The 25,415-nt window shown below is 38.7% G+C and overlaps 1 protein-coding gene across 1 annotated transcript; it reads right to left on the reverse strand.

Annotated features, from left to right (window-relative positions):
• Window positions 1-15,646: 15,646 nt before the first annotated feature.
• On the reverse strand, window positions 15,647-24,014 carry Ppp2ca (protein phosphatase 2 catalytic subunit alpha). The gene is made up of 6 exons (XM_015492764.2): window positions 23,768-24,014; window positions 20,455-20,628; window positions 19,766-19,855; window positions 18,808-18,969; window positions 17,281-17,399; window positions 15,647-16,396 (listed from the first exon to the last, which is right to left on the reverse strand). The coding sequence occupies exons 1-6, from the start codon at window positions 23,882-23,884 to the stop codon at window positions 16,324-16,326; spliced, it is 735 nt and encodes a 244-aa protein (XP_015348250.1). The 5' UTR covers window positions 23,885-24,014; the 3' UTR covers window positions 15,647-16,323.
• Between the last annotated feature and the right edge of the window lie 1,401 nt (window positions 24,015-25,415).

A 25,415-nucleotide genomic window follows, 5' to 3' on the forward strand; every position in this document is an offset into this window, starting at 1 on the left:
TGAGGACCTAAGCATGGGGCCTGGCACAAAGTAGTTATGTTTTTCCAAATTCTGAGAAGCCCTAATATTAGAATCACCAGGACACACTTGTTTTTAAAATGAAGATTTGGGGGTTGGGGGTGTTACTCAGTGGTAGAACTTGCATGCTTAGAATGCACAAGGTCCCAGGTTCAATGCCCAGCACTAACCCCCAAGAGAGAGATTTCCATTCACTTGTATATGCCAGAATAGACACACAAGAAACTGGTTGCTTCAAGGAAAGAGAACTAGGTGGCTTGGGGGCAGGGTTTGGGGTGAATTTCACTTTGAATCCTTTTGATATTGACCCACATTCATTTTTTTAACTTAAAGAAATTAGACATAGCATAGCAACTCCATTGCTGCAGTCTCCGGAAAGTCAGCTCTCAACACAAAGGTTTGTAAAATAAAGGACAAATGTAAACATGTCAATGAAAAGACAGATTCCTGGGTCCACTCTCAATATAATGAATCTAACTTTTTTTTTTTTTAAAGAGAGAGAGAATTTTTAATATTTTTTTTTTTAGTTTTCGGTGGACACAACATCTTGTTTGTATGTGGTGCTGAGGATCGAACCCTGGCCGCACGCATGCCAGGCGAGCACGCTACTGCTTGAGCCACATCCCCAGCCCGAATCTAACTTCTTGTAGGCAGGTTTTCCTGCCTTTTAAACAAATTCTCCAAGTGATTCTTAAGCCCAGAGTAAAATGAGAGACCCATGTAGTAGAGACTTGTTGATAAAGCACTGTAAAGAAGGAGCCAAGTCAGAAGGGAGTGGCTTAACTCTATACTTTCTGGATCAACCCCATGCTTTCTTGAACCTTCCATTCAAGAGAACCAAGGTGATTACAGGAATGTGGGATACAGGCTGGGAATGATTCATCCCCACACATTAATCCATAATTGCCAGTCCAGGTGAGAAAGGACCAGCCACACAGAGTCCCATTGGTAAGTGTGGCTGTGTCTGTGGGTGTAAAAGGAAAGGGATACCCCTGGTTCCAGAGCTGTTCCCAAGGAAACCGAAATCTCATCCTTTTTCAGTCAGTCCATATACCATGTAATCAAAAACCATTTATTTTAAAAAGAATAAAAAATGTATTAAATTTTTTTAAAAAAACACTTGTTGTAGAGAGGAAGGAATCAAAAGCCAAGAGAGGATTTCCCCAGTATCAAACAGCCACTGAAGAGCAGAGCTGTGGTTCCAGCCCCAGCTATGCTCCTGCCATTTCAGCCCAGATATTGAATCTTGGTCACACCCCTCAAACACAAGGAACATTTCCTGACTGGCAACTATTCCCAGCACACTATCTCCAGGAATATTAAAGGCCTTGAATTCAAGAAGTCTGTATGGAACAAATCTGTTTTTTATGGTGAATTCATTTCCAGAGAGCATCTCCTTTTATAAAGCATTCACAGAAAGATTCCTATAAGGAAAAGTCCTCTCAGTGCACACAAATGAGCCTTGGAAGCTCCGAATTCCATTCATACTCCCTTTCTCAGCCATTTATCCATGGACAGACTGTGGACATGAGGTTCAACCCAAAGAACAGCATGTATGTAAACTAACAAGTAATTCAGCCAGGCGTGGTGGCACATGTTTGTAATCCCAGTAGCTCCGGAGGCTGAGACAGGAGAATCGGGAGTTCAAAGCCAGCCTCAGCAAAAGCAAGGCACTAAGCAACTCAGTGAGACCCTGTCTCTAAATAAAATACAAAATAGGCTGGGGATATGGCTCAGGGGACAAGTGCATCGGAGTTCAATTCCTGGTACCAAAAAAAAAAAAAAAAAGTAATGCAGTCTGCTTGGACCAAAACCTGGATATAGCTTGCTGCTGTGTCTCCTCTATCTTATTCCCCTAATAGCTACACTAGAGTCAGACCACCTGCCTCTATTATGCTATTTTGGGTGAGTTACTTCACCTCTTTGAACCTCATCTTCTTCTGTTGAAAGATGTGGGAAGCAGGAGGTATGCTGATGCCAGACCAGTTTTATAAAAGGCTTTAAGAGACTCCCATTCCCACCTCACCTAACCCAGCAACAGAGAGAAATAAGGATGCCCAGATAAGTTTGGGGGCGGTCTCCCCACTTGACGTGTAAGCATCCCACATTAACATTATGATGCTCCTGGGATGCCCACTATGTCCTGAGGGCCCTTCCGCAGCATGGAAGTCACTAAATGAGGGGGCAGATGATCAGGGAGATGCTTCTGGAAGTAATACAGGGGATACTAAAGTAATGAATAGTCCGGGCACAGTGGCACAGGCCTGTAATCCCAGTGGCTGGGGAGGCTGAGGCAGGAGGATTGCAAGTTCAAGCCAGCCTTAGCAACTTAAGGCCCTGTTTAAAAATAAGAAAATAAAAAATGCTGGAGTACTAATAAATAAACAAACAAACTAGATAGTCCAAGCCAGAGGCATGGCCCAGATGCATAGCAGAAATGAAGGATGACAACCCTTGACTAGTAGGAGTTAAGCCTGTCCCCTTCCCTAACCAGCAGAGGAAGATGATGATAACCAAGGACTACACAAATGATGCGGAATGTGATCGTGCTCTTGGATATAATTAGAGAGTGAGAAGCCTCAATTCAACTGAGTATATCCTTGAAATGATTGAGTGACATGCACTTGACTATGCCAGGAAGTGACCCAATTACATTTTTGTTACCAAATGGAGATAAAGGCTGTATAAAGTAATGAAGAAAATAAGAGAGCTACCATCTTAGTACACCCAAGTCCAAGTGTTCTGAATTTAAAATTTCATACAGCCACAGGTACACAAGAATAATATAGAACTGCTCCCTCCCACTTGCTGCTAACAGCTCATGTCTTCTGGAATAGGTGGGTTCCCCCCTGCTGAGCCTCAGTCTTGTCTGCAAATTGAGCTTTACAACAATAATAAGATATCACAGCAATTTTGTGAAAATTTTAGTTAACAGGATGGCTACATTTAAAAATTACAATATCAAGTGTTGGAACAACTGGGAATTTCATATATCTTTCATGGGACTACAAATTGGTACACTTCAATAAACTGGCAATATCTAGTCAATGGTTGAGCAATTATGGTTCTGGATATATACAAGCAGAAATAAGTTGTTATGTCCACCCAAAGATATGTTAAAATGTTCATAGCAGCCAGGTGTGGTGGTGTATGCCTGTAATCCCAGTGATTAAAGAGGCTGAAGCAAGAGATCACAAGTTCTAGGCCTGCCTCAGCCACGTAATGAGACCCTGTCTCTTCTCTTTTTTGTTAATGGGGACTGAACACAGGGACACTTTGCCACTAAGCCACATCCAGGGCCCTTTTTTATTTTTTGAGACAGGGTCTCAATAAGTTGCATGGGATCTAACTGAATTGCTGAGGATGTCCTTAAATTTATGATCTTCCTATCCTGCCTTGGTCTCCTGAGTCCCTGGGATGACAGGCAGGCGTGGGCCACGGTGTCTGGCCTTTTTTTTTTTTTTTTTCTTTCTTTCTTATGTACAGTGCTAAAGCAATGAGGAGGAAGACACCCCTGGTATCTGATCCAAGACCTGTCTCAAAATAAAAATTAAAAAGGATTGGGAATATAGTTCAGTGGTAAAGTACCCTGGGTTCAATCCCCAATACCCACCCCCCAAAAAAGTTCATAGCAGCTGTATTAGTCCTTTTGTGGTGGGGGGAACTACTGTGGATTGAACCCAGGTATTTTGAGACAGGGTGAAACTAAGTTGCCAATGGTGGTCACAAACTTGCAATCCTCCTGCCTCAACCTCCAGGATCACTGAGATTATAGGTGTGCCCCACCCTGCTAGTCTATTTTCCTTGTTATGATGAAATACCCAAGGCTGGGTATTTACTAAAATGTAAAGAAGTTTATTTGGCTCACAAGTCTGGTAGCTGAAGGGCACAAACAGCATAGTGCCTAGGTCCTGGTGAGGGTCCCCTTGGATGAATCATAACATGACAGAGAAATAGAAAGGGACAGGATACACACAGAAGAGACCAAGCATGTAGAGTAGTGGCTTGCTTTACAACAACACACTCTCTCCCATGAATTCATAACACCAATATTAATCCCTTCTGAGGAGGGAATGTGACCTAGTTACTTTGAATTAGGTAATTTATGAGGTTAAGGAACCTCTTTTTGTTTCCACTACCTCTGCTGGGCATGGTAGTGAATGCTTATAATCCCTGCAAATTGAGATGCTGAGACAGGTTCAAGATTAGCAATTTACCCAGATCCTGTCTCAAAACAAAAAATAAAAAGGGCTGGGGCTGGGATTGTGGCTCAAAGGTAGAGCACTTGGGCACTGAGTTCATTTCTCAGCACTGCATATAAATGAATGAATAAAATAAAAGGTCCATCAACAACTAAAAAAATATATATATATATAAAATAAAAATAAAATAAAAAGGGCTGAGGGTACAGCCCAGTGATAGGGCACCCTGGGGTTCAATCCCCAGTACCCCCCCCCCACACACACACACATAAAGTCAATATCACCACACCAAGGAACAGGCTTCCAGGACACAAAGCCTTAGGGGATACACCAAAACTACATCCAAACCATTGTGGCAGCTTTATTCATAGGAGTAAAAAACTAGAAATAACAAATACATCAGCCATAAAAACAAGTAATTTATAGTATATTCATATAATGGAATTCTAAACAGTAGTGAAAAATAAACTGATATCAATAACATGGATTAATCTCACAATATTGAACAAAAGCAGCTAGATACAGGAGTGTTATTATACAAATCCATTTAAAGACCAAAAAAAGAGGCAAAAACTAAGGAGAGGGAGACAATAGGTGTTACCTCTAGCAGGTGGCAGGTACTGATGGATGAAGTCTCTGGGATGCTAGACACTTTCTATCTTGATATAGGTGGTAGTTTCACACATTATGCATATATAAAAATTAACTAAGCTACAATTATGTGTTTACTTTACTGCATGCACATTATAACTCAAAAAATGAGGAAAAAGTGACAATGAGATGTTGCATGGAACTGACTCCAATGTCAATTCCTGAAGGAAACTTGAGCTCCTGTAGCCTCTTTCACATGGCTGCCCAACCATTCACAGCCAAGGTCAGAGGAGCAATGGGAGATGTTGGGAGGGAAGAACAGACAATTTCTACAAGGTCCCTGCACACAGAGAGGACTTATTTTCCCATAGCTCGAGTACAACTTTGGATCTTGGACAAAGCTACAGAAAGAAACATTTGTCTGCCTCCTTGCCTCAACTGGAGGCAACCAGGCCTGTGGACCTGCCATCAGAAAGTTGCTGTGGAAGCTCTATGTAGAAGTTGTTTTATGCACTTAACTGGTATAGAAAACTTTTTAAATTATTTTTTAGCTTTAGGTGGACACAATATCTTTATTTTATCTTTATGTGGTGCGGAGGATAGAACCCAGTGCCTCATGCATGCAAGGTGAGCGTGCTACTACTTGAGCCATGTCCCCAGCCCCCAGAAAACTTCTTGATCCATGTTTGTACCCCACACTATCCACACTATCAGAAGTCAGGTTCCCTTGGGACCCAGACTTGATTAAAGTGTTTTGTCAAACTAAAGTGGGCCTACCTGAGGCAGGGACTAAGAAGCAACACTGCTCAAATCAGTGTACCTATGAGCTTGGTCCTGCTAGGGCAACTCTAGGAGGTAGTTACTATTACTACATCCATTTTACAGGAGAAATTGCAAGGCTGAGAAGGGTTATATAATCTGCTCCAGGACATACCTCAGTAATTTGGGGAGATGGAATTTGAACCTAGGTCTGGCTAACTCAGGTAGGTCAGAGCTTCTCAGAAGACAATGGCCTTCTGAGAAGGCTGTGCTCCACCCCTCATCAGAGGGGAGACTATGGGTGCTCAGAGTAGCCACGCTGGGTTCAAATAAAGGCAGGAACAAGGATATGAATCTTAAGGTCTGGTCCTGGATAACCAAGAACTACCAGCACTGACTGGCTCTAATCAGCAGGTGGTGCCAGAGATCCAGATGGCTGTCCAAAAAGTGCCTCTTTCCTAAGCCTGCCCTCTTCCACCTGGGCACTCTCTGGGCTGACTTCAGAGGCTGCCTCTCCTCTGCAGGACAGAGTCTTGTCCAGGCCCCTGGCCTGGTCACCGGTGGCTGAATATCAGTGCAGCTTCATCTCATGCTCACAGTGTGACCTGGGAACCAGCCTCCAGGCCTTTGGGCCACAGTTGTCCCTCTGTGAAATGGGGAGTACAAAGTAAGTCCTGGCAGCAGTAGGCCAGGCTGAGTCAGGAACAGGGCAGGGCAGTGCAGCAAGGGCTCCTTCACAGATGAGAAAACAATGGCATGCATGATTTACCAGTTATGTGTGTCACAAGGGGCAAGGACATTGGGGTAAAGATCAACAGAGGACAATCTCACAAAGTTTGCCAGCCAACCACCTATCTGTGAGCTCCAGAAGTGCATCCCAGGAGCCAGATGGGGGCAAATATCAGTGAGGTGAAGTCATGTGACCTGAGTATGTACTACAAGCCAAGTGTCAACCTGTGACTGCTGAGTGTCAGTGAGGCCTGACTGCCAGAGAACTACTGAGTGGCAGTGATTTCTCCAGGGGAACCTCAAGTCCAAGCCCACAAGTACCAGTATGCACTATGTCAATCAGTGTTTAGCACCTTCTTCCCTGTCCCCCACCCCCCATCACCACTGTAAACAGTGGTAAGAAATACTTCTGACCCCAGGGAGCTTACCTTCTAATGTGTGAGATGTAATAAGCAAAAACAAGAGAATGTTAGGTGGATAAATACTATCAAGAAAACTGGTTTAGAAAGTGTGGGGAGAGGAATACATCAAAGCAGAAATGTGTAAGGAACCCCCAAGAGATATGAGACACATTAAAGGGTGTGTATAAAGGCTCTTAAGAATGAGTTTGGTGTGTTCCAGGAACAGCAAGGCCAATATCATTAGAGCTTAATGAATGGGAGAGAGAATGAAAAGATGATGGCAGAAAAGCAAATAGAGTTTTATAGGACATCAGGAGCAAGTTTGATTTTATTCCATTTGCATTAAGCAGCCTCAGGGGATGAGGGTAAGCAGCATGAGGAGAGATCAGTTCTAGTTTCAAAAGAATACTCTTGATTATGCAGAGAATGGGCTACAACTGGGGGGAAGGGGAAGAAATGTAGCAAAAACTTTTAGGAAGCTTGGATGAGGGTAGGGGCAATGGAGATGAGAAGGATGTATTTGGAGGTATGATTATAGGACTACACATGGATGAAACAGGTGTTAATGAAAACTGCATGAACAATTTACTGAGATAAGAAAACTCCAGGAGGCCTGGGTTATAGCTCAGTGGTACAGCACTTGCCTAGCATGTGTGAAGCACTGGGTTCGATCCTCAGCACCACATAAAAAATAAAAATAAGATATTGTGTTCATCTACAACTATTAAAAAACTTTAAAAAAAGAAAGAAAACCTTAGGAGTGTGAGAGATCAGGAACTTAGTTTGAGATGCTAGTTAGATTTGAGTCACATTAAGTAGGCAGATGGATATGAAACTCTGCAAGCTATGGGAGACACGGGCATAAGAACATATATTAGGGCTTTTCAGCCAGGTATGGTGGTGCACAACTACAATCCCAGAAACTGAGGAGGCTGAGGCAGGAGGATCACAAGTGCAAAGCCAGCCTTAGCAACCTAACAAGACTCTATCGGTGTTTAAGCGCCCCTGGGTTCAATCCCTGGCATAAAAATAAATAAAAATTTGGGACTTTCTGGCAAATGGATGGGACTGGACAACATCACATGGTTAAGAGACTAGCAGGATGGGTAGCTCAGTAGCAGAGTACTTGCATAGCATACATTAGGTCGAGTTTAATCCCCACTATTAAAAAAAAAAAAAAGTAAACAAAGAAGAAATTATCTCCAGAAAACTACTTTGGTCAATCATTTTATTTGATTCTAGCCAATAGGCTGAGATTGATTATTTCAAATATCAAACACTGGAATTTAAAATCAGAAAAATAGTATACTCGGCAATGTGAAAATCACCTTGCTAAATCTTTATTTCAGTGGTATGCTAAGAATGTGGTATGAGAAATCAGGGAAAAATGTAATCTTTCTAGTGTTGCTCAGAGGAATGTAGAAGAGGAGCAGGCACTTAAGGGAGGGACTGTGAGGTCAAAGGAGCCTGTTTTTAAGACTGAACAGAGAGCCATGTTTGTATGCTCATGTGAATAGTCCAATTGAGGTGGTCAAGGTTAGAGATACAGTTGCAAGACTAGTGCCTGTGATGGCAGGAACAAAGAACATTTGTCTGATTGAGCTTTGAAGTACTTTGAAGTCATCAAGGTCTGGTGTGGAGGGGAGGTATTGGTAACTTGAGAGGACTGTGAATCAGTCCTTTGGAAGCCTGAGAAAGGATCCAAGAAGTATGAGACATTGGGATTGTCTGGCAGTAACTATGAGCCCTTTGGCACCTGTATGGTTTTATCAATTTCTCTAGGCTATGTCCTGCTGCTCACATGTAGGCAAAATGCTCTGGTCAGAATACTACAAAAGGCTCCCATCCACCAGGTTTCCTTAACAGTGCTTCAGAATTCTTGCCCCCAGCAGCTGAAGGCAGAGATTCTAGAGATGTTATCAGGTCATGATCATTGCTGTCCCATACACTACACTTCTGAATTTTTTACTTTCCTGCTTCCTGTCCTTTTGCCTTATAAGCACATTATTCCCATCTCATTTTTGTATCTATCTTTCATGAATAAAAACATCACAAGGACACTGTCTTACACACATATTCTCAGTGCGGGGTAACACCTGGCATACAACCAAGTGCTCATGAAGTAGTTGCTGGATGAATGCTTGAACCCATTTCTTTCTGTTGGTCCTATTAAAGGCGGTTATATTTTAAGACTTGTAACAGAAAGCAGCTGATGAAGAAATCTCAAAGCTACAATGACCCACACAGCATACCTGGGACCAAATCCCCATTTCCTTTGCAAGGAAATTAATTGACAAAAGGCCATGGTCCTATGATGCAATGAAGTAAAAATGGCCCTTCAAGGCTGTCCAGTCATTTGTCCAATTCAAAGTATCTTTGCATGCCACCAAACCACTCAGCTCAGCTGGTGCCTGGTCACGGCTTACTACTCCATGGATGTTACTCAAACACCATGGTAACATCTTCCTGACTCACTTACTGTGCTCCCCAGGGAGCAGTGGCTCCTTACTCCTGGCTGAGAGAACTAAGCTTTATTTTTGTTTGCTAGTCTCATACCCCTTACCCTCAACACACCATTCTTGTTTACCTCCTCCCTATTTTTCTATTTCTGTCAATTTATTCCTACCTCTGATAGACCCTTTAAACCAAAGATTTCGGAACTTTGCATCCAGACTTTAAAGCATACAGAACAAGGCTTGGAATGTCAGCAATCAGGAAGTTCCAGAATCACAAAATTAATGGAAAGACATCAAGTTAAACAACAGATGGATCTTTAGAAGTCAGGACTGAGTAAATTAATTCAATCAACACTTCCACTCCACCAGGATCCCACTGACAGCCAAAGCAGAACCGGAATTCTGCTAAGCTGGTGAGAGTGGGAAACACTTTCTATGCTTGTACAAGACCCCATTTTATGGTGACCAACCATCCTGGTTTGAGAATTGAAAGCTCTGCTTAAATCCCTAGCTCCAAGGAAAACCAGGACAACTGGTCACCCTATATTGGAGATACGATCACCTGTGGTCACACACAAACTGGTGAATTAACTTACAACTTACTTCCTTGCTGAACATGTAACCACTTCAGGGACCCAGTATACTTCCACCAACACATTGATACTTGTAAAAATATTAAATATATATATATTTTTTTGCATACAGCTCTACTGCTTGATTTTACAAATACATAATGAAAACGGAAAAGATTTTTAAAACAAGAGCACATCTACAGATCAGAGAGATGGGCAGTTTTTGTGAAGTCATCTTCCATGAACTGGACATCAGACAAGAAGAAAGTAATCTGCTCTTGGTTTCTGGCTTCAATAGAGTAGGTGAGATGGTCAGGTGACAAACAGTGAGCAAGAGACTTCCTTCATTACTATCCTTCCCATTCTGAACAGTTGACTAGTTCCCAAGGTCCTATACACAGAGACTGAAAAATTTAAGTCATTTCTTCAACTACAAAAACACTCCCCAAACAATTGACCATTTAGGTGGAAAAAAGAGGAATTATTTCATACCTATGTACTCTTAGAAGTTGAAGATGGAGTGCCCCACTCCACATGTATTTCTTTAAGAAAACCATGAATCTCCCTTTCTAATATATTTGGTGAATTCTCTGTGCACATTCGATTATCTTCAGGAGCAAGAGGTTGTGGTCTGAGTCATTTTCTGGATCAGCCTCAGTCAACTACTTTTTAAAAATCTGGTTCAAATAAATGGCCCTGAGACAGTTAGGTCACTGCATGAACTGAGAACAGAAGATATGTGACTTAGGTCAACACTCAAAAAAGTCACTCCTCACCATGCTTCCCAAAGGGACTGTCATTTACTTGGCTTCATGAAGCAGTTGTCAGTCAAAAACCCAGGTCACTATCTCAACCCAAAAGCTGTGTAGGTCCTGCCCATCCTTCAAACCATACTAAAAAAAAATTCCAGCAAAAAAACAGTATTGATACTTTCTGCAAGTTAGGGACACAGATCAGAATGTCAACATTAGAAACTTCCCTGTTTTTCTAAACGGTGTTGACCCAAGTCAATAAAATAATCCATATGAAGACTTGCACATGGGAAATATTCATTGCTAGACATGAGTATCTAAATATTAGATTATTTCTGCCATCTCAAAATTGAATATCCAGTACTTCCCGCTCAATCTCCCGTGCCAAAAAGAAAAGAAAAAAGAAATCTGTGTTTCCAGGAGACAAAGAAAATAAATGCTTAAGACCAAATATATTAAACAGCTTCTCCCTATGACTGCAGCATTCAACACATATCCAACACCTTTACTGATGCTGGAAAGGCTGGAATAGCCTACAGATTGTAATTCTGGTATATTTTACCATACTTTAGTTTTTTTCCTGAGACTTACTTGACCAAGGCTCATACTTAACTAGGACTGCAAAATCTTATCACTAAACTAGCCCCCCAGTTACACTATCACATTGTAGTAGTTCTGGAATCCCTGCACAAGCTTGAACAAAATCAGACCACTGAGTCTCCTCACAGATCAGTCACCAGGTAAAGGCACTCAACAGTCTTGAGCATTAACAGTAGCTTTAATTAGACCTTTCACTTTGGTCTTCCTAATGTTAAACAGAGCAAGGAATACTCTAATTTCCTTTTTTATCACAATTCTGGACCCTGACTTCCACTAATGGGAAGGTCATTTGCTGGTGGCTGCAGCCTATCACTGCACTAAGATCTACTAGGCAGTATCCTCCTCAGTGAAAGGGAAACAAAACAAAGACCTAATCATTCATCTCTTTGAAGATGTACAGTAGTATCTATTAAAAAGTATTTCCCAGCCAGGTGTGGTGGCATGCACCTGTAATCCCAGCCACTTGGGAGGCTGAGGCAGGAGGATCCTGAGTTCAAACCTAGCCTCAGCAACTCAGTGAGACCCTATCTCTAAGAAAATATAAAAAAGGACTGGGAATGTTGCTCAGCGGTTAAGTGCCTCTGGGTTCAATCCCCAGTATCACCCCCCCAAAAGAAGTCTTTCCCACCAATAGCACTCTGTACGCTTGAGATCGTACACCATGGCTGAGGCAATCCAGAAAAGATTCAGCAGTAAAACAAGCCACAAGCAGTGGTCTGCTGCATTAGCAACACGGCAGAGAAAACTATTACTAGCCCAGCTTCTTCTGCCAAGCCTAAGGTTACAAACTACTTTTTTTTTTTTAGAGAGAGAATTTTTTTTAAATATTTATTTTTTAGTTTTCGGTGGACATAACATCTTTATTTTTATGTGGTGCTGAGGATCGAACCTAGCGCCCCACGCACGCCAGGTGAGTGTGCTACCGCTTGAGCCACATCCCCAGCCCAACTACTTTTTAATTTTAGTCACAAGTTTGCAATTGTCATTAAAAACAAGTGTGGCCTTTTTCCAGCATTGTATCACAAGCGATTATTTCCTCTTCTACCTCTCAGAGTAAGGAATTCTGGTCTAGACATGATAGATGGCAAAAGTGAACTGGGATCTGTGCCTATTCCACACTTAATTGTCATGAATCTCTGTATGAGCCACCATTTTTTTTTTAAAGGTGCGAGGTGGGGATTGAACCTAGGGCCCTGAGCATGCTAAGTGCTCTGCCACTGAGCTACATCCCCACTTTTTATGTTCAATTTTTAATGTAACCCACATTTTCCTTCTTTCCAATTTATATTACAACTGATAAATTTTAACCTATTTTCCAGGATAGCAACAGTTGCAAGCCAACAGTGCTATAGCAACATACCATTTTTGTCTAGACAGCAACACTTGTGCAATTAATTAAATACATACAAAAAAAAAAAGCAGAAATAAGTGTACTTATAGCTCTAAGACATAAAAGCTCACACTAGGGCTAGGGTTGTAGCTCAGCGGTAGAGCTTTGCCTCACACACGTGAGGCACTGGGTTCAATCCCCAGCACCAAATAAATAAATAAATAAATAAGTTATGTCCATGTACAACTCAGAATATTTTTTTAAAACCCTCAAACTATAATTGAAATAGAGATCATCAGGAATGCCCAAATAAATCTACAATCTTGATAAAAATTATTTACTAGAGTACAGGTGAAATTGTGAAGGAAAATATCTAAAAAAAATTTAGAAAGATAAGAAACAATCAAGGAATGTGTGAGAACAGTTAAGGCTTTAGCGAAAAACAAGTTTATGGGAAGAGACTCATCTAAAAAGATAGTCTTATGAAACTGTAGGCCCATTTCAGGGAAACTTTTATGATTTAAAGGGAAGACTTATACCAGACAAGTAAAAGTCACTACTAAAACAAATTGAGTTATATAGTCTATTTTAGTTATTTATGAAAACCTGTAAACCACTACCACTCATTTACAATACAATCCAGTTCTCTTAAATTTGTAGTTGGGAAAAATCAGTGGGTGCTTAACACTAAATATAATTTAGATTCACCTGGGCACTCCTCCAAAAAATTTAAATCAGGACTCTCTACAGGCATCAAGATTGAGAACCACAGAAATACCTATCCCTTTCCTATTAAGTTAACTTTTAATATGCAGTTTGGAGGGGCAGGGGATTTTTTCATTTATATAGGGGCGGGGAGGGATGAGGAAAGGCTGACACTAAGAACAAGATAGGAGGAAAGAGTTCTGATGTGCTACTGCACAACAGGGAGACTATGGGTAACAATAACACACCACCCATATAAAAAATCTACAAGAAAGGTTTTTGAAAGTTTTCACCATAAAGACATGATGAATGCTTGAGACAGATATGCTTGATCCATTAAATCCCAAGTTTTCAATTCTGTAAGTACTTCAATGAAACTGACAAAGGTGCATTAAAATGGGCCCAAAATCATAACAGACCTTATATGAACTATTATATTCTTATATAAAATTATATACTGTAAGTTTTTATAGGTGATCTACATCTAGGACTATGAATCAAGAGTAAAACCAATTTAAACATCCCATAATGTACACATGTACTGAAATAGTACATGGTACCCCATTAATAAGTACAATTTTTATGTTTTTATCTATTTAGAAAACAAAATATTATCCAATGTAAAAAAAAAATCATTTGCTTAAAACTCTCAACCCAAGATATAAGCACATCTATTCAGTTGCAAAAGCAAACTGCTGCAAGCCCTTAGTACAGAGTGCTTGCAACATTCATTTAAAACTTTGTTTTGCAGTGCCAGGGATCAAATACAAGACCTCTTGCATGCTAGGTAAGCACTCTGCTGCTTAGTTACAACCCCAGTCCAGAACATTCATTCATTTTTTTAGAAAAGTCTTCTCAACAGGCCTTTGTTCTTAGAATACAAGCAGCTTTTTAAGTTTGTTATGAAAATCCTATTCTCATCTATTTCTAATCTAAAGAAATTGACAATATCACCCAACTGAAGTGATTCCCATCCAAACATAATTAAAAATTTTTATAGGAAATTACCATACTTACCAACATGTTTTCTTCACACATTTCATTAGCTGGTAAGGTACTAACATTTCTAGTTTAGAGGAAAAGCCTAGTCATTCTCTTCAATTCAATAATTATCCTAAAACCAAGCAATTTTCATCACAAGCCCCATTCTGCTAATCACAAGATTTAGAGAATCTGTACCTGGATAACAGTACCATATCAACTACAAGATTTGTATTTCTGTAGAGTCAATTCTTATAGGACCTGAGAAACAGCTACTTGGTTCCAAATCACTTGGGCATTGCATTAAAACCACTACATACAGATGGGCTGCGTGTCCAGTTAAGGTATAAAGTGATAAAGCAAAAAAAAAAAAAAAAAAAAANGCGGTAGCATGCTCGCCTGGCATGCGCGCGGCCCGGGTTCGATCCTCAGCACCACATACAAAGATGTTGTGTCCGCCAAAAACTAAAAAATAAATATTAAAATTCTCAAAAAAAAAAAAAAAAAAGAATATTTGTTAAAAAAAAAATTAAATGGAAATATGCAGAAATATTAAGGGCTTTTTGCTCTGGACAATTAACCCCATATACCAGATATACTATCTTTCAGATCAGAGAAAACGTGGACCACTCAAGAAAATGTATGCCACTTATACACTTCAAAATTGTGCATTTTCCTAAAGCTTTGTAAAAAAAGGGAAATGCTGTAATTTCTCTATTGGTTCCAAATTCAACACAGTACAAAGTAAGGAAACATTTATTTACTGCACTCACAAGTAATGATTAAATGTCCTAAGGTTTATCCCAGTAGCTTAAAATATCAAATGAAATGTTAGTTCTCAGAGAACTGTTTTAGCTTCTAATTCCATTCAAAGGATAAAAAGGGGAAATTTTCATTAAATGTTGAACACTGGCACTTCAAGTGCCACGTACCTCTTGTGGTCAATGCACATAATACTAAACCATGATCCAACAATATATTTCCATTTCACTTCACTATCACTTATAGACTTTAACACAGGCTAATGTTTTCACTGCTTTCTTAACATAACAAATAATGTACAAATTGTTAAGAACTTACCAATTTGTCAATCATTTAAAGAATTCATGTAATGTACACAGCAATATTTATAACCAGAAGCACATCTATTTATATGGCACATCTATTTAGTGTTAAATAGACATATCATTTAAGTTCTACCTAAAAACATGCCATTTTATTAAAATAAAACCCTAAAAACTTAACTCACAAATTATAAATAAATATAGTTTCACAAGCAGATCTTATTGAAGCAGCATAGATTTCCTTTCTTACAAACAAGTAAAGAGCATACCAGCAATCTGACAAATTTACTCTATGCAATATAAATAAATCCTCAAATTCATGTCAAGAATGTCAAGGAGTTCAAGAGAGATTATGTAGTGGCCTTGATTTTTTTATTTTTCTTTACCTAGAATTCTACAAATTCTAAAATTTATCAATTGATTAATCTTTTTAAATAAACAGCACCAGTCTTGTTCATAGATACAATTAAAATTTGACTTTCTCAGTTCTTAGTTCACAAGTTTATTATGAAAAACACTGCAGTGCTCTTGTGCAGTAACATCGTCTTACAGGAGGGGGAAAAACAGTTCTGTTCAAAACAACTCACCAGGTTCTGACAATAACAAAGAACAACATGGGGCTGAGATTTGAGAAGGGAATAAACTGAGTGCAGACAAATCATACAATTAAATTAAACGGTTTCCCTGAAAATAAACAAAACGATTTCAAAACTCACAAGTAGAGGGGAGGCCTTGGTACTTATTTTTAAAAATGTTCATTAAGCTCCAATGATTGTTTGCTGCTATCCTTATCTACAGTCATGCTGAGTAAAGCTATAGCTAAATGGAAGTTAAATTGTATTCACGAGGTGTTAATGTTTACATCTTATTATCTGCAGTCTCTCAGAGAAAGCAAAAGTAACTACAAATAGCGCTATGCCAGAAACTGGTTTCTTGACCAACAATGTCGCTTCAGCATGCAATGAACTGGTTCATTCTAAAGTGGTCACGGCTGTTGATGACAAGAGGCTTTGTATTTTTATATGGCACATCTTTTGGTCCATGTGAAAACAAGTTTTTTGAATGTTAACTATTTTCTGACACTTTGGAGTTACTGTTGCTCTTCCCATTTCCATTAGGTCAATATATGGTTCATGGCAATACTGTACAAGTTTAAAATTTCATTACAGGAAGTAGTCTGGGGTACGACGAGTAACATGTGGTTCGCCTCTACGAGGTGCTGGATCAAACTGCAAGCTGCAAAACCAGACAAGATGCATGATCAATCAATGAATGTCTTGGGAACAATCAAAATTAAGAACTCCAGTTGTCAAATTTACACGTTTCTTTCCTATCTAAGTTTAACTTCTCTTAATGAAACAGAGCCATAATTGCAGCTGAATCGTGCATTTACTTTTCTAATTGTCCTCCCCTTGAAAAATCCAAAGCAACTTTAGTCAGAGAAGTTATGCTTTTACACAATGGGGTCCCTCTAAGACTGTTTGAAAAGAAGGGTTTTAACAGTAATTAAGGGGGAGTCAAAAGAAAGGGTTCTACTAAATAAAAAATAAATAAAAGAGGAGACAGGGACTTGTTATGTTGGCCAGGGAGGCCTCAAACTCACAATCCTCCTGTCTCTGCCTCTTGAGTAGCTAGAACTACAGGCTCCTTTAAGCACTTCTAGTTAATAAGCACTGGTATCAGGGATTGAACCCAGGCTAACAACTGAGCCACATCCCCAGCCCTTTTTTATATTTTTATTTAGAGACAGGGTCTCACTGTTTTGCTTAGGGCCTCACTATATTGGTGAGGCTGGCTTTGAACTGGTAATCCTTTTGCCTTAGCCTCTAGAACCACTGGGATTACAGGCGTGGGTGGCTAATAAGCAAATATTAAAATATCTAACATATTGTATCTGATCTCTCATCCAGAGAACAAAAACATGGTTTAAAAGTCCAAAAATCTAATAATTCATATTAGAATCTGTGCAGGATGAGTTAGCTTCTGCTGATGTGTTTTAACATATCACTGCTCCATTTCAGAGACTTGCCAAGTTGGAATCTGGCTTAGCTAAGTTTATAAACACTATTAAAATTAAATATTCAGGTATAACAACCAAATGTTCAAGTGTAAATACTTACAAAGAATATTTTAGAGTATCATCAAGTTCCATGATTGCAGCTTGGTTACCGCAACGATAACAATAGTTTGGAGCACTGAAAATTGTTACTACATTCCGATCATGGCACCAGTTATATCCCTACAAGGAGAAGAAAGGAATTAAAGTTTACTTATTCCTTTCCTATACAACTAAATGTGACATCCCTCCCCCCCCACAAAGACTTAAGAAATATTAATACTTTCTTTCTAAACAACATATAAAACACAAATATACCCACTTTTCCCCAAATTACAAAATTATTTTATTATAAAACTTAAAAAAAAAATAGCACTAATCACTAAAGAATAAACTGCTTATCTATCTGCCCTTCTTTCAATGACAGTGTCTCATCACCCTCTCTTCTGGCAAAGATCTTAAACAGCCCATTCCTTTTAGAGGCAGATGCCTAATATCCTTCAAAGGCCCACATGTTAAAGATGTGGTGTCCAGGGCTAGGGATGTGGCTCAAGCAGTAGCGCGCTCGCCTGGCATGCGCGCGGCCCGGGTTCGATCCTCAGCACCACATACAAAGATGTTGTGTCCGCCAAAAACTAAAAAATAAATATTAAAATTCTCAAAAAAAAAAAAAAACGATGTGGTGTCCAGGGTGCAGCTATTGGGAGGCAGTGAAACCTTTAGAAGGTAAAGCCTAGTGAAAGATCCTTAGGGTCATTTGGGGGGGGGGGGGGATGCTCTGTCTCCTCTGCTTCTTGGCTAGAGAGGTTACCATCTGCTTTGACATAGGGTCCTGCGACGTGCCACCCTCTGACAAAACCTATGGGGCAAAATAAACCTCTCTACTTCACAAATAGCTTATATTGAGTATTTTGTTTTAGCGACAAAAAGCTGATTAATATACCTACTCCTGGACACCAGAATCTTGTTTGTTCCTCAGTCATAAGTGAAGATCCCTAAGCCAGTCAAAGCCCACCTGAATAAATGAGCTACTTCTGACACTTTTTGTGTTTAGTTGTGTTCACAAAGCTCTTTCCCTATCTTTAACCAAGTAAGATTTTATTATAATAATCACAAAGATACATTAGTATTAATTTAAATAGTACCCTGAAAGTATACTAATTAAATGTTCTGTGCAATTTTTTCGTTCAAATCTCCTGTAATCCTACCATCTAAAGGACCACTTAACATTTGTTTCTTCCTTCTCTCCTACATATATATATACATGCTAAATATATGAAATAAACAAAAATGGGATCATAAAATGTATCCCTCCCAGCACTGTACTTTCCCACCCTTAAATCTCAAGTTTATTTCCCTGCCATTAAGAATTCTGTGAAATTGTATTAAATATGTATTTCATTATCATCAAAAGTTTGATTTTAATTCTAATGTACATCTACTGAAAAGATTCAGGCTATAATGGCAAACTCACCAGAAGAAATACATGGACTGTGCCATTAAAGCATTAATGTGAATGCCACTTCTTTTCTATATCCTTTTCTCTTTAGTTTACTAAAAAGCAAATCATGTTTCCAAGAATAAAACCTACCTCCATCACCAGCTGGTGAGCTCTAGACACCAACGTGAGGCCATTGGCATGATTAAATGTCTCAGAAATATCTTGTCCAAATGTGTAACCAGCTCCTCGAGGAGATATACCCCAACCACCACGATCATCTGGATCTGACCACAGCAAGTCACACATTGGACCCTAAAAAGCAGATTCACATTACAAACAGCTTTACAAAAATGGCAAATACATAATTTGAGTAATTCATCAGAAACAGCACAGTACTAAGTTATACATTTTAGTGGGATTTGCTGAAAACAGTAACAGATTTTACAGTTAAAACATCCAGGGGCTGGGGTTGTGGCTCAGCAGTACAGAGCTTGCCTAGCATGTGTGAGGCCCTGGGTTCAATCCTCAGCACCACATAAAAATAAAGGTACGGTGTCCAACTACATCTAAAAAAAAAAAAAAATTAAAAAAAAAGACATTTTCCAGCTTTATGAGGAACAGATGATATCACTGGGTCCTAAAAGCAACATGTCCTAATCTCCCTGTAGTAAGCAAATTTCAGTACTAGGCAGTATTGGCTAGTGTGTAAGGTATTGGATATTAAATCGGGGGGTAGGCAATCTACCACTGAAATACACTTCCAGGCCTTTTTGTTTTCAATCAGGGTCTCAATAGGTTGCCCATGCTGGCCTTGAATGAGGGATCCTCTTGTCTTTGAGCCTCCAGAGTCACTGGAATTACAGGTACACACCACTATGCCTGGGTAAGGCAAAGATTTTTTAAACGAAGTAGGTTCTTTTTAAGCCTAGTCCCACAGCTATTATTATTTTAGCAGGTATCCTGGCTTCTGAACAATGGGGTTGACAAGAGTGCTTATACCGTGTGAAATTATTTTTGAGGATTAAATGAATAAATACATATAATGAACCAATTACAATTAAATTTCTCATCTCCCTAAAAAGAATTTATTACCAAATAAAAGTCTTACCTCATGGGGAACTTCCTGTAGACGATCAAGTGCTCTGATATGATCCAGTGTGTCTATGGATGGTGAGAGGCCACCATGTAGACAGAAGATCTGAAGAAAGATTGGTTTAATATGTTAACTTCATCTAAACAAACTGTAAATATTCTAGACTAAGTTTTAGGCAGTAGACCCTGTCACTGGCCTCACTAATATTTCTGGGCTCTGCCTAAATGAGATTTAACTCTGAAGGATCCATTTTTGTTCCAGGAAACACTAAACTACTGAATACCCTTTTTTATTTCCTGATAAACCATCACTACTTTGTCTACCTCAGTCAACTCCTTCAAGAAAATGTCTAATTCTCCCATCCCTTGCCAGAGATTAGTATAGTATCTTCATATTCAGAATTCTCTTACTTGTAAGTTCTGTGTACATCTCTACCTGGACCAGTAACAAGTACAATACATCTCCTAGACTTCTCCCAAAACAGACTAACAGGCTGGATGGTCTATGTCTTCCATCCCTGTTATCCCACCTCATACAAAGAGCCTGATACAAAGAGAGCATTTTTAAAAGTTTTAAGTGAATGCTATGAATATTTGGAAAAAAAAAATCCCTAAAAAGGATGTGAGGATGGAAAAAAAGTTAAAGGCACATAAACATTAAGGAAGGAGGTCCCTAAGAATAATCAGCAATATGAGTGCACAAACCTGCCCATCCACCAAGGCAGTGAGAGGAAGATAGTCAAAAAGATCTGTAAAATATTTCCAAACATTTGCATTTCCATATTTTCTTAAACATTCATCATAGAAACCATAAACTTGTGTAATCTGCCTGCTCTCGTGATTCCCCCGAAGAATGGTGATGCGTTCCCGGTAACGAACCTAAAACAATAAAATGGAAAACATCAAAAACTCTTTGAAAATTCAAATGATAATTCAGAGTTCCAATTATATTGAAAAAAACAGCACATATCCCCCAATTACAGTGAAATGAAATCACAAATCCATGATGAACATTTTTTTTTAAAGAGAAAGAGAGAGGGGCTGGGGATGTGGCTCAAGCGGTAGCGCGCTCGCTTGGCATGCGTGCGGCCAGGGTTTAATCCTCAGCACCACATACAAACAAAGATGTTGTGTATGCAGGAAAAAAACACTAAAAAATAAAAAAAATTCTCTCTCTCTCTTTAAAAAAAAATAGAGAGAGAGAGAGAGAATTTTAATATTTTTTTTTTTCAGTTTTCGTCGGACACAACATCTTTGTTTGTATGTGGTGCTGGGAGCCACGTGCAGTGCAGCACACACTGTAATCCCAGGAACCTGGGAGGCTAAGGCAGGAGGACCTTTGCAAGTTCCAGGCCAGCCTCATCAATTTCGCAAGACTATCTTGAAATTTAAGAAGGACTGAGGATGTGGCTTAGTGGTAAAATGCTCCTGGGTTCAATCCCCAGTACCAAATAAGTTAAATGAATAAAAATTAAATTTAAATAAATAAATAAAATCAAACTCCCTTTACTACTGACTTTATTATATCAAGCATAATCATGATATAAAACCTCATACATGATTTTTCAGTTCAATGATTTTTAGTAAATTTATAGTTTTGCAATAATCATCACCCACAAAAGACCCTCATGCCTGGTTGCAGTCACTCCTCACTCCCACTCCTATTCTCACTTCCTGGCAACCGCTAATTTACTTTCTGGCTCTTGAGACTGCCTCTTCTAGAAATTACTTAGAAATAGATTAATACAATAACATAGTATTTTGTGCTAAATATTACTTGAAATATTTTTGATGCTTATCCACATTGTAGCACAGATCAGTAGCTGGACCATTTCACATTCCCACCAGCAAAGCATAAGGTCATTCTAATGGATGTAAAGGGTTATCTCACTTTGACTTTAGCTGCATTCCCTTGATGACTAATAATGTTAAAGCTTCTTTTCATATGCTTCCTGACCAACGTATCTTCTTCGATAAAATATCTACTCAAATGTTTTGCCCATTTTAAAATTATGTTTTGTTATTAAGAGTTTTTTTTTTTTTAATTTTGATCCTGAGGGTGTAGCCCAGAGGTAAAGCCTGTGCTTAGTATGCATTAGGCCCGAGTTCAATCCCAGCACCAATAAATAAATAAATACCTGAAAATTCAAATACACATACTTTTTCTTCTCCGAAGTCTTTTAAGAATAAAAAGGTCAATTATGATGAAGCCAAATTTTTCTATTTGTGATGGATGTTTCTATTAACAAATCTTCTAATATAAGCAGTATCACAAAGATTTTTTCCTAAGTTTTATTCTAGAAGTTTTGCATTTTAAGCCTATGATCCATTTGCTGAAAAGGTCATCCTTTCCAACAATATTCAATTTCCAAGGCTACTATGACAAAAATACCATGGACTAAATATTTAAACAACAGAAACTTATTTCCGCATAGTTCTGGAGGCTAAAGTCCAAGATCAAGGTGTAAGCAGAGTTTATTTCTTTTGAAGGCCTCTCCCTGATTTATATAGACATGTTCTCCATGTCTTTCCATCCTCTCCCCTTATCTGTGCCTTAATCTCTTTTCATTTTACCTTAATTACCTCTGTAAAGGCTATAGTTCCAAATATAGTCACATTCTGAGGTACTAGGGGTTAGGACTTCAACATACGAAATTTAAGCAGACACAATTCATTCACCCTCCTGCATGAATTCTTAAAGGTAGTATATTTGCTTTTTTTGCATGCTGGGATTGATACGTACATAGTAGTAGCTGGATAGTTTCTTTTATAGCACCTGGAGTCACAGCAGAACAGTTCCTCCATCTAATCCAACACTTTCATTTTTAAAATGCAGAACATAATAAGTTCTAGACCATTTTACACAATTCAAATATTAATCACCTAAAATTAAATTCTGACTCTTGCTGAAATCACATCTCTACAACAGCCATTTTATCATTCTGAATATTCTTTAATAATAAAAATAACTGTTGCCTAAGAAAACTAGCGGGGGGCACTTCTTCCCCAAAAAAAGTAAATTCAAAGAATATTTTTTTAAAAATACCCTATTTAGCTTCCTTAGCTAGGTGGCATGGCGCATGCCTGTAATTCCAGCATCTAGGGAGGCTGAGGAAGGAGGGTCACAAGTTTCAAAGCCAGCCTCAGCAACTATGCGAGTTCCTATATTAAAATAAAAAGGGCTGGGAATGTGGCTGGATGGTTAACACTCCCGGGATCAATCTCCAATTTAAAAAAAAAAAGGAAAGCAGAAAGAAGTATTCCACCTCCAAAGAATACCATTTTGTATTTCACCTTCAAATCTTCACCTGTATATCTCGCAAAGCTACAACCAGTGTGGGTATGGGTACCCACACGCATATGGGGTTTGGGATTGGTTACTGGAGATTGAACCTGAGGCATTTTGACACTGAACCACATCCTAGCCCTTTCTATTTTGAGACAGGGTCTCACTAAATTGCTTAGGGCCTTGTTCCAAGTAGCTGGGATTACAGGAAATGACCATTTCTAATATTCTAGATTTTTGTCATGCTAACAGCTGCAAACTGGGATTTAAGTATCCACTCACTGTTGAGATATTTAGATCAATATTTTCTGATAAAGATAATGCTGTAATGTTTATAAGAATAATGCTCTTTTCCTCTTGAAATTCTTACTTAGTAAAATTCTAATTATAGGATTATTGTCAGAGAATATAAATACTCCAACACTTGTTATGTTTATCATTATACTACCTCTCCATAATCAATGTACTAAACTAAAATTCCTATCTCACCAATCCTAACATTTTTCAAATAAGCTGATTAAGATATTCTCTTTTGTTTTTATTCTGTGCCATCCTCTTACTCAGAATGTAGGCACCTATAATTATAATTCTAAAGTCCAAATTATTTGCATTCCTAAAATGTGGAATTTTCTTCTAAAACTTAACATTCATAAGGAGAAAATCACAAATCATGCGAACAAGAGGACTGTCTTAACCCAGTTTAAAAGGCCCAAAACATAAAACTGAAATTACCTTAAGAGCTACAAGCAGTGTGACTGTTTCAACTGAATAATATCCTCTGTCAACATAATCTCCCATAAACAAGTAATTTGTATCTGGTGATTTGCCACCAATTCTAAACAGTTCCATGAGATCATGAAATTGCCCATGTACATCTCCACAGACAGTGACTGGACATCGAACCTCTTGCACGTTGGATTCTTTTGTCAGGATTTCTTTAGCCTACAGAGGGGGGAAAAATAAAGCAATCATTTGGCTTTAAACAACATTAATGAAGATACATTTACTCACACTTGATGTACCCAAATAGGCAAATTTAGTAAGATGAAACTGCAGACATGTATAATCCCATTAAAATAAGATATGGCTAGATTCCATTCATTGGCTATCTCACCCCTGATATCTAGGAGAAAAAATGTGTAGCATGGTACACACAAAGCCCCACTCTTATCAATATCAGGAGTTATTAAGCCTATCAAATTGCCATCTAACTAAAGACTACTGAGACCATTAGCTGCCACAAAAGACCAACTATAATGCTGCCACTCTGGGGATTTCAGGCTATAAGAAGGTTTCTTGGTCAGGCTTTATTTCTCCTAATTTTTGGAAGACATTAAAATTTGGTCTTTTAGCATATTTCTTTATACCCAAATATAAAGTTCTTTTTCAATGAACAGTTTTTCAATGCACAGGCTTTTTACGTTGCTTTTATAAAATCATTTGGTGGCATGTACATTCCCCCATAAAATCACAAATTCAGGGGACTGAAGCTATAGCCCATGGCAGAGCACTTGCCTAGCCATGTGTGAGGCACTGGGTTTGATCCTTAGCACCATGTAAAAAAATAAATAAAGGCATGCTGTCCATCTACAACTGTAAATTAAAAAAAAAAAAAAGAAGAAGAAAAATCACAAATTCAAACATTACTTTTAATGGCAAACATTTCACACATTAGAAATCCACGTATCATTTATTTATTCAATAAACATTTACCGATCACTTATTATATGCTACAAACACTGGAAGACAATCATTTGCTCAACCATCGGAATGACAATATGTGCCAAGCCCTGTACTGGCCACTGGAGTTCTGTAATGTACAAGCAGATTACTCCTACTGCAGGGAAAGAAAGGCTACAAGTAACCAAGCAAAAAAGTACAGACTATGTAATGCCATGAAGGAAAAGAGGTTAACTAAGGAAAACTGCTTTTAAATTAGATAGAATAACAAAATGTAATAAAAAAAATTGTTGCTAATGAGCCAAATGCTCATTACATTTAGGAACAACAAAGGACAACAAGTTTAAGACAGTGGTGTGCAACCTTAGTTGCACATTAAATATCCCAATCGGGCTGGGGATGTGGCTCAAGCGGTAGCACGCTCGCCTGGCATGCGTGCGGCCAGGGTTCGATCCTCAGCACCACATACAAACAAAGATGTTGTGTCCGCCGAAAACTAGAAAATAAATATTGAAAAATTCTCTCTCTCTCTCTCTTCTCCCTCTCTCTCTCTTAAAAAAAAAAAAAAAAAAAAAATCCCAATCCCCAGGTTTTCCTTCCCCAATTAAGTTGAATTCTTTGAAAGTGGGATCCAAACAATTTTTTAAGTGTCTCTTCAGGTGCTGGTACTTTTTTAGGTACAACCAAGTTTTAGAACCAC

Source organism: Marmota marmota, unplaced genomic scaffold, assembly GCF_001458135.2.
Source record: "Marmota marmota marmota unplaced genomic scaffold, marMar, whole genome shotgun sequence".
Taxonomy (NCBI): domain Eukaryota; kingdom Metazoa; phylum Chordata; class Mammalia; order Rodentia; family Sciuridae; genus Marmota; species Marmota marmota.

What these genes read in the sequence shown, in the direction of transcription:
- Ppp2ca (XM_015492764.2), bottom strand. Translation starts at nt 23,884, where the DNA reads ATGGAACTGTTTAGAATTGGTGGCAAATCACCAGATACAAATTACTTG. An exon ending in CTCACCAGCTGGTGATGGAG is followed by an intron (nt 17,400 to 18,807) that starts GTAGGTTTTATT and finishes TTCTCCTTGTAG; the next exon opens with GGATATAACTGGTGCCATGA. An exon ending in GATACTCTAAAATATTCTTT is followed by an intron (nt 16,397 to 17,280) that starts GTAAGTATTTAC and finishes CTGGTTTTGCAG; the next exon opens with CTTGCAGTTTGATCCAGCAC.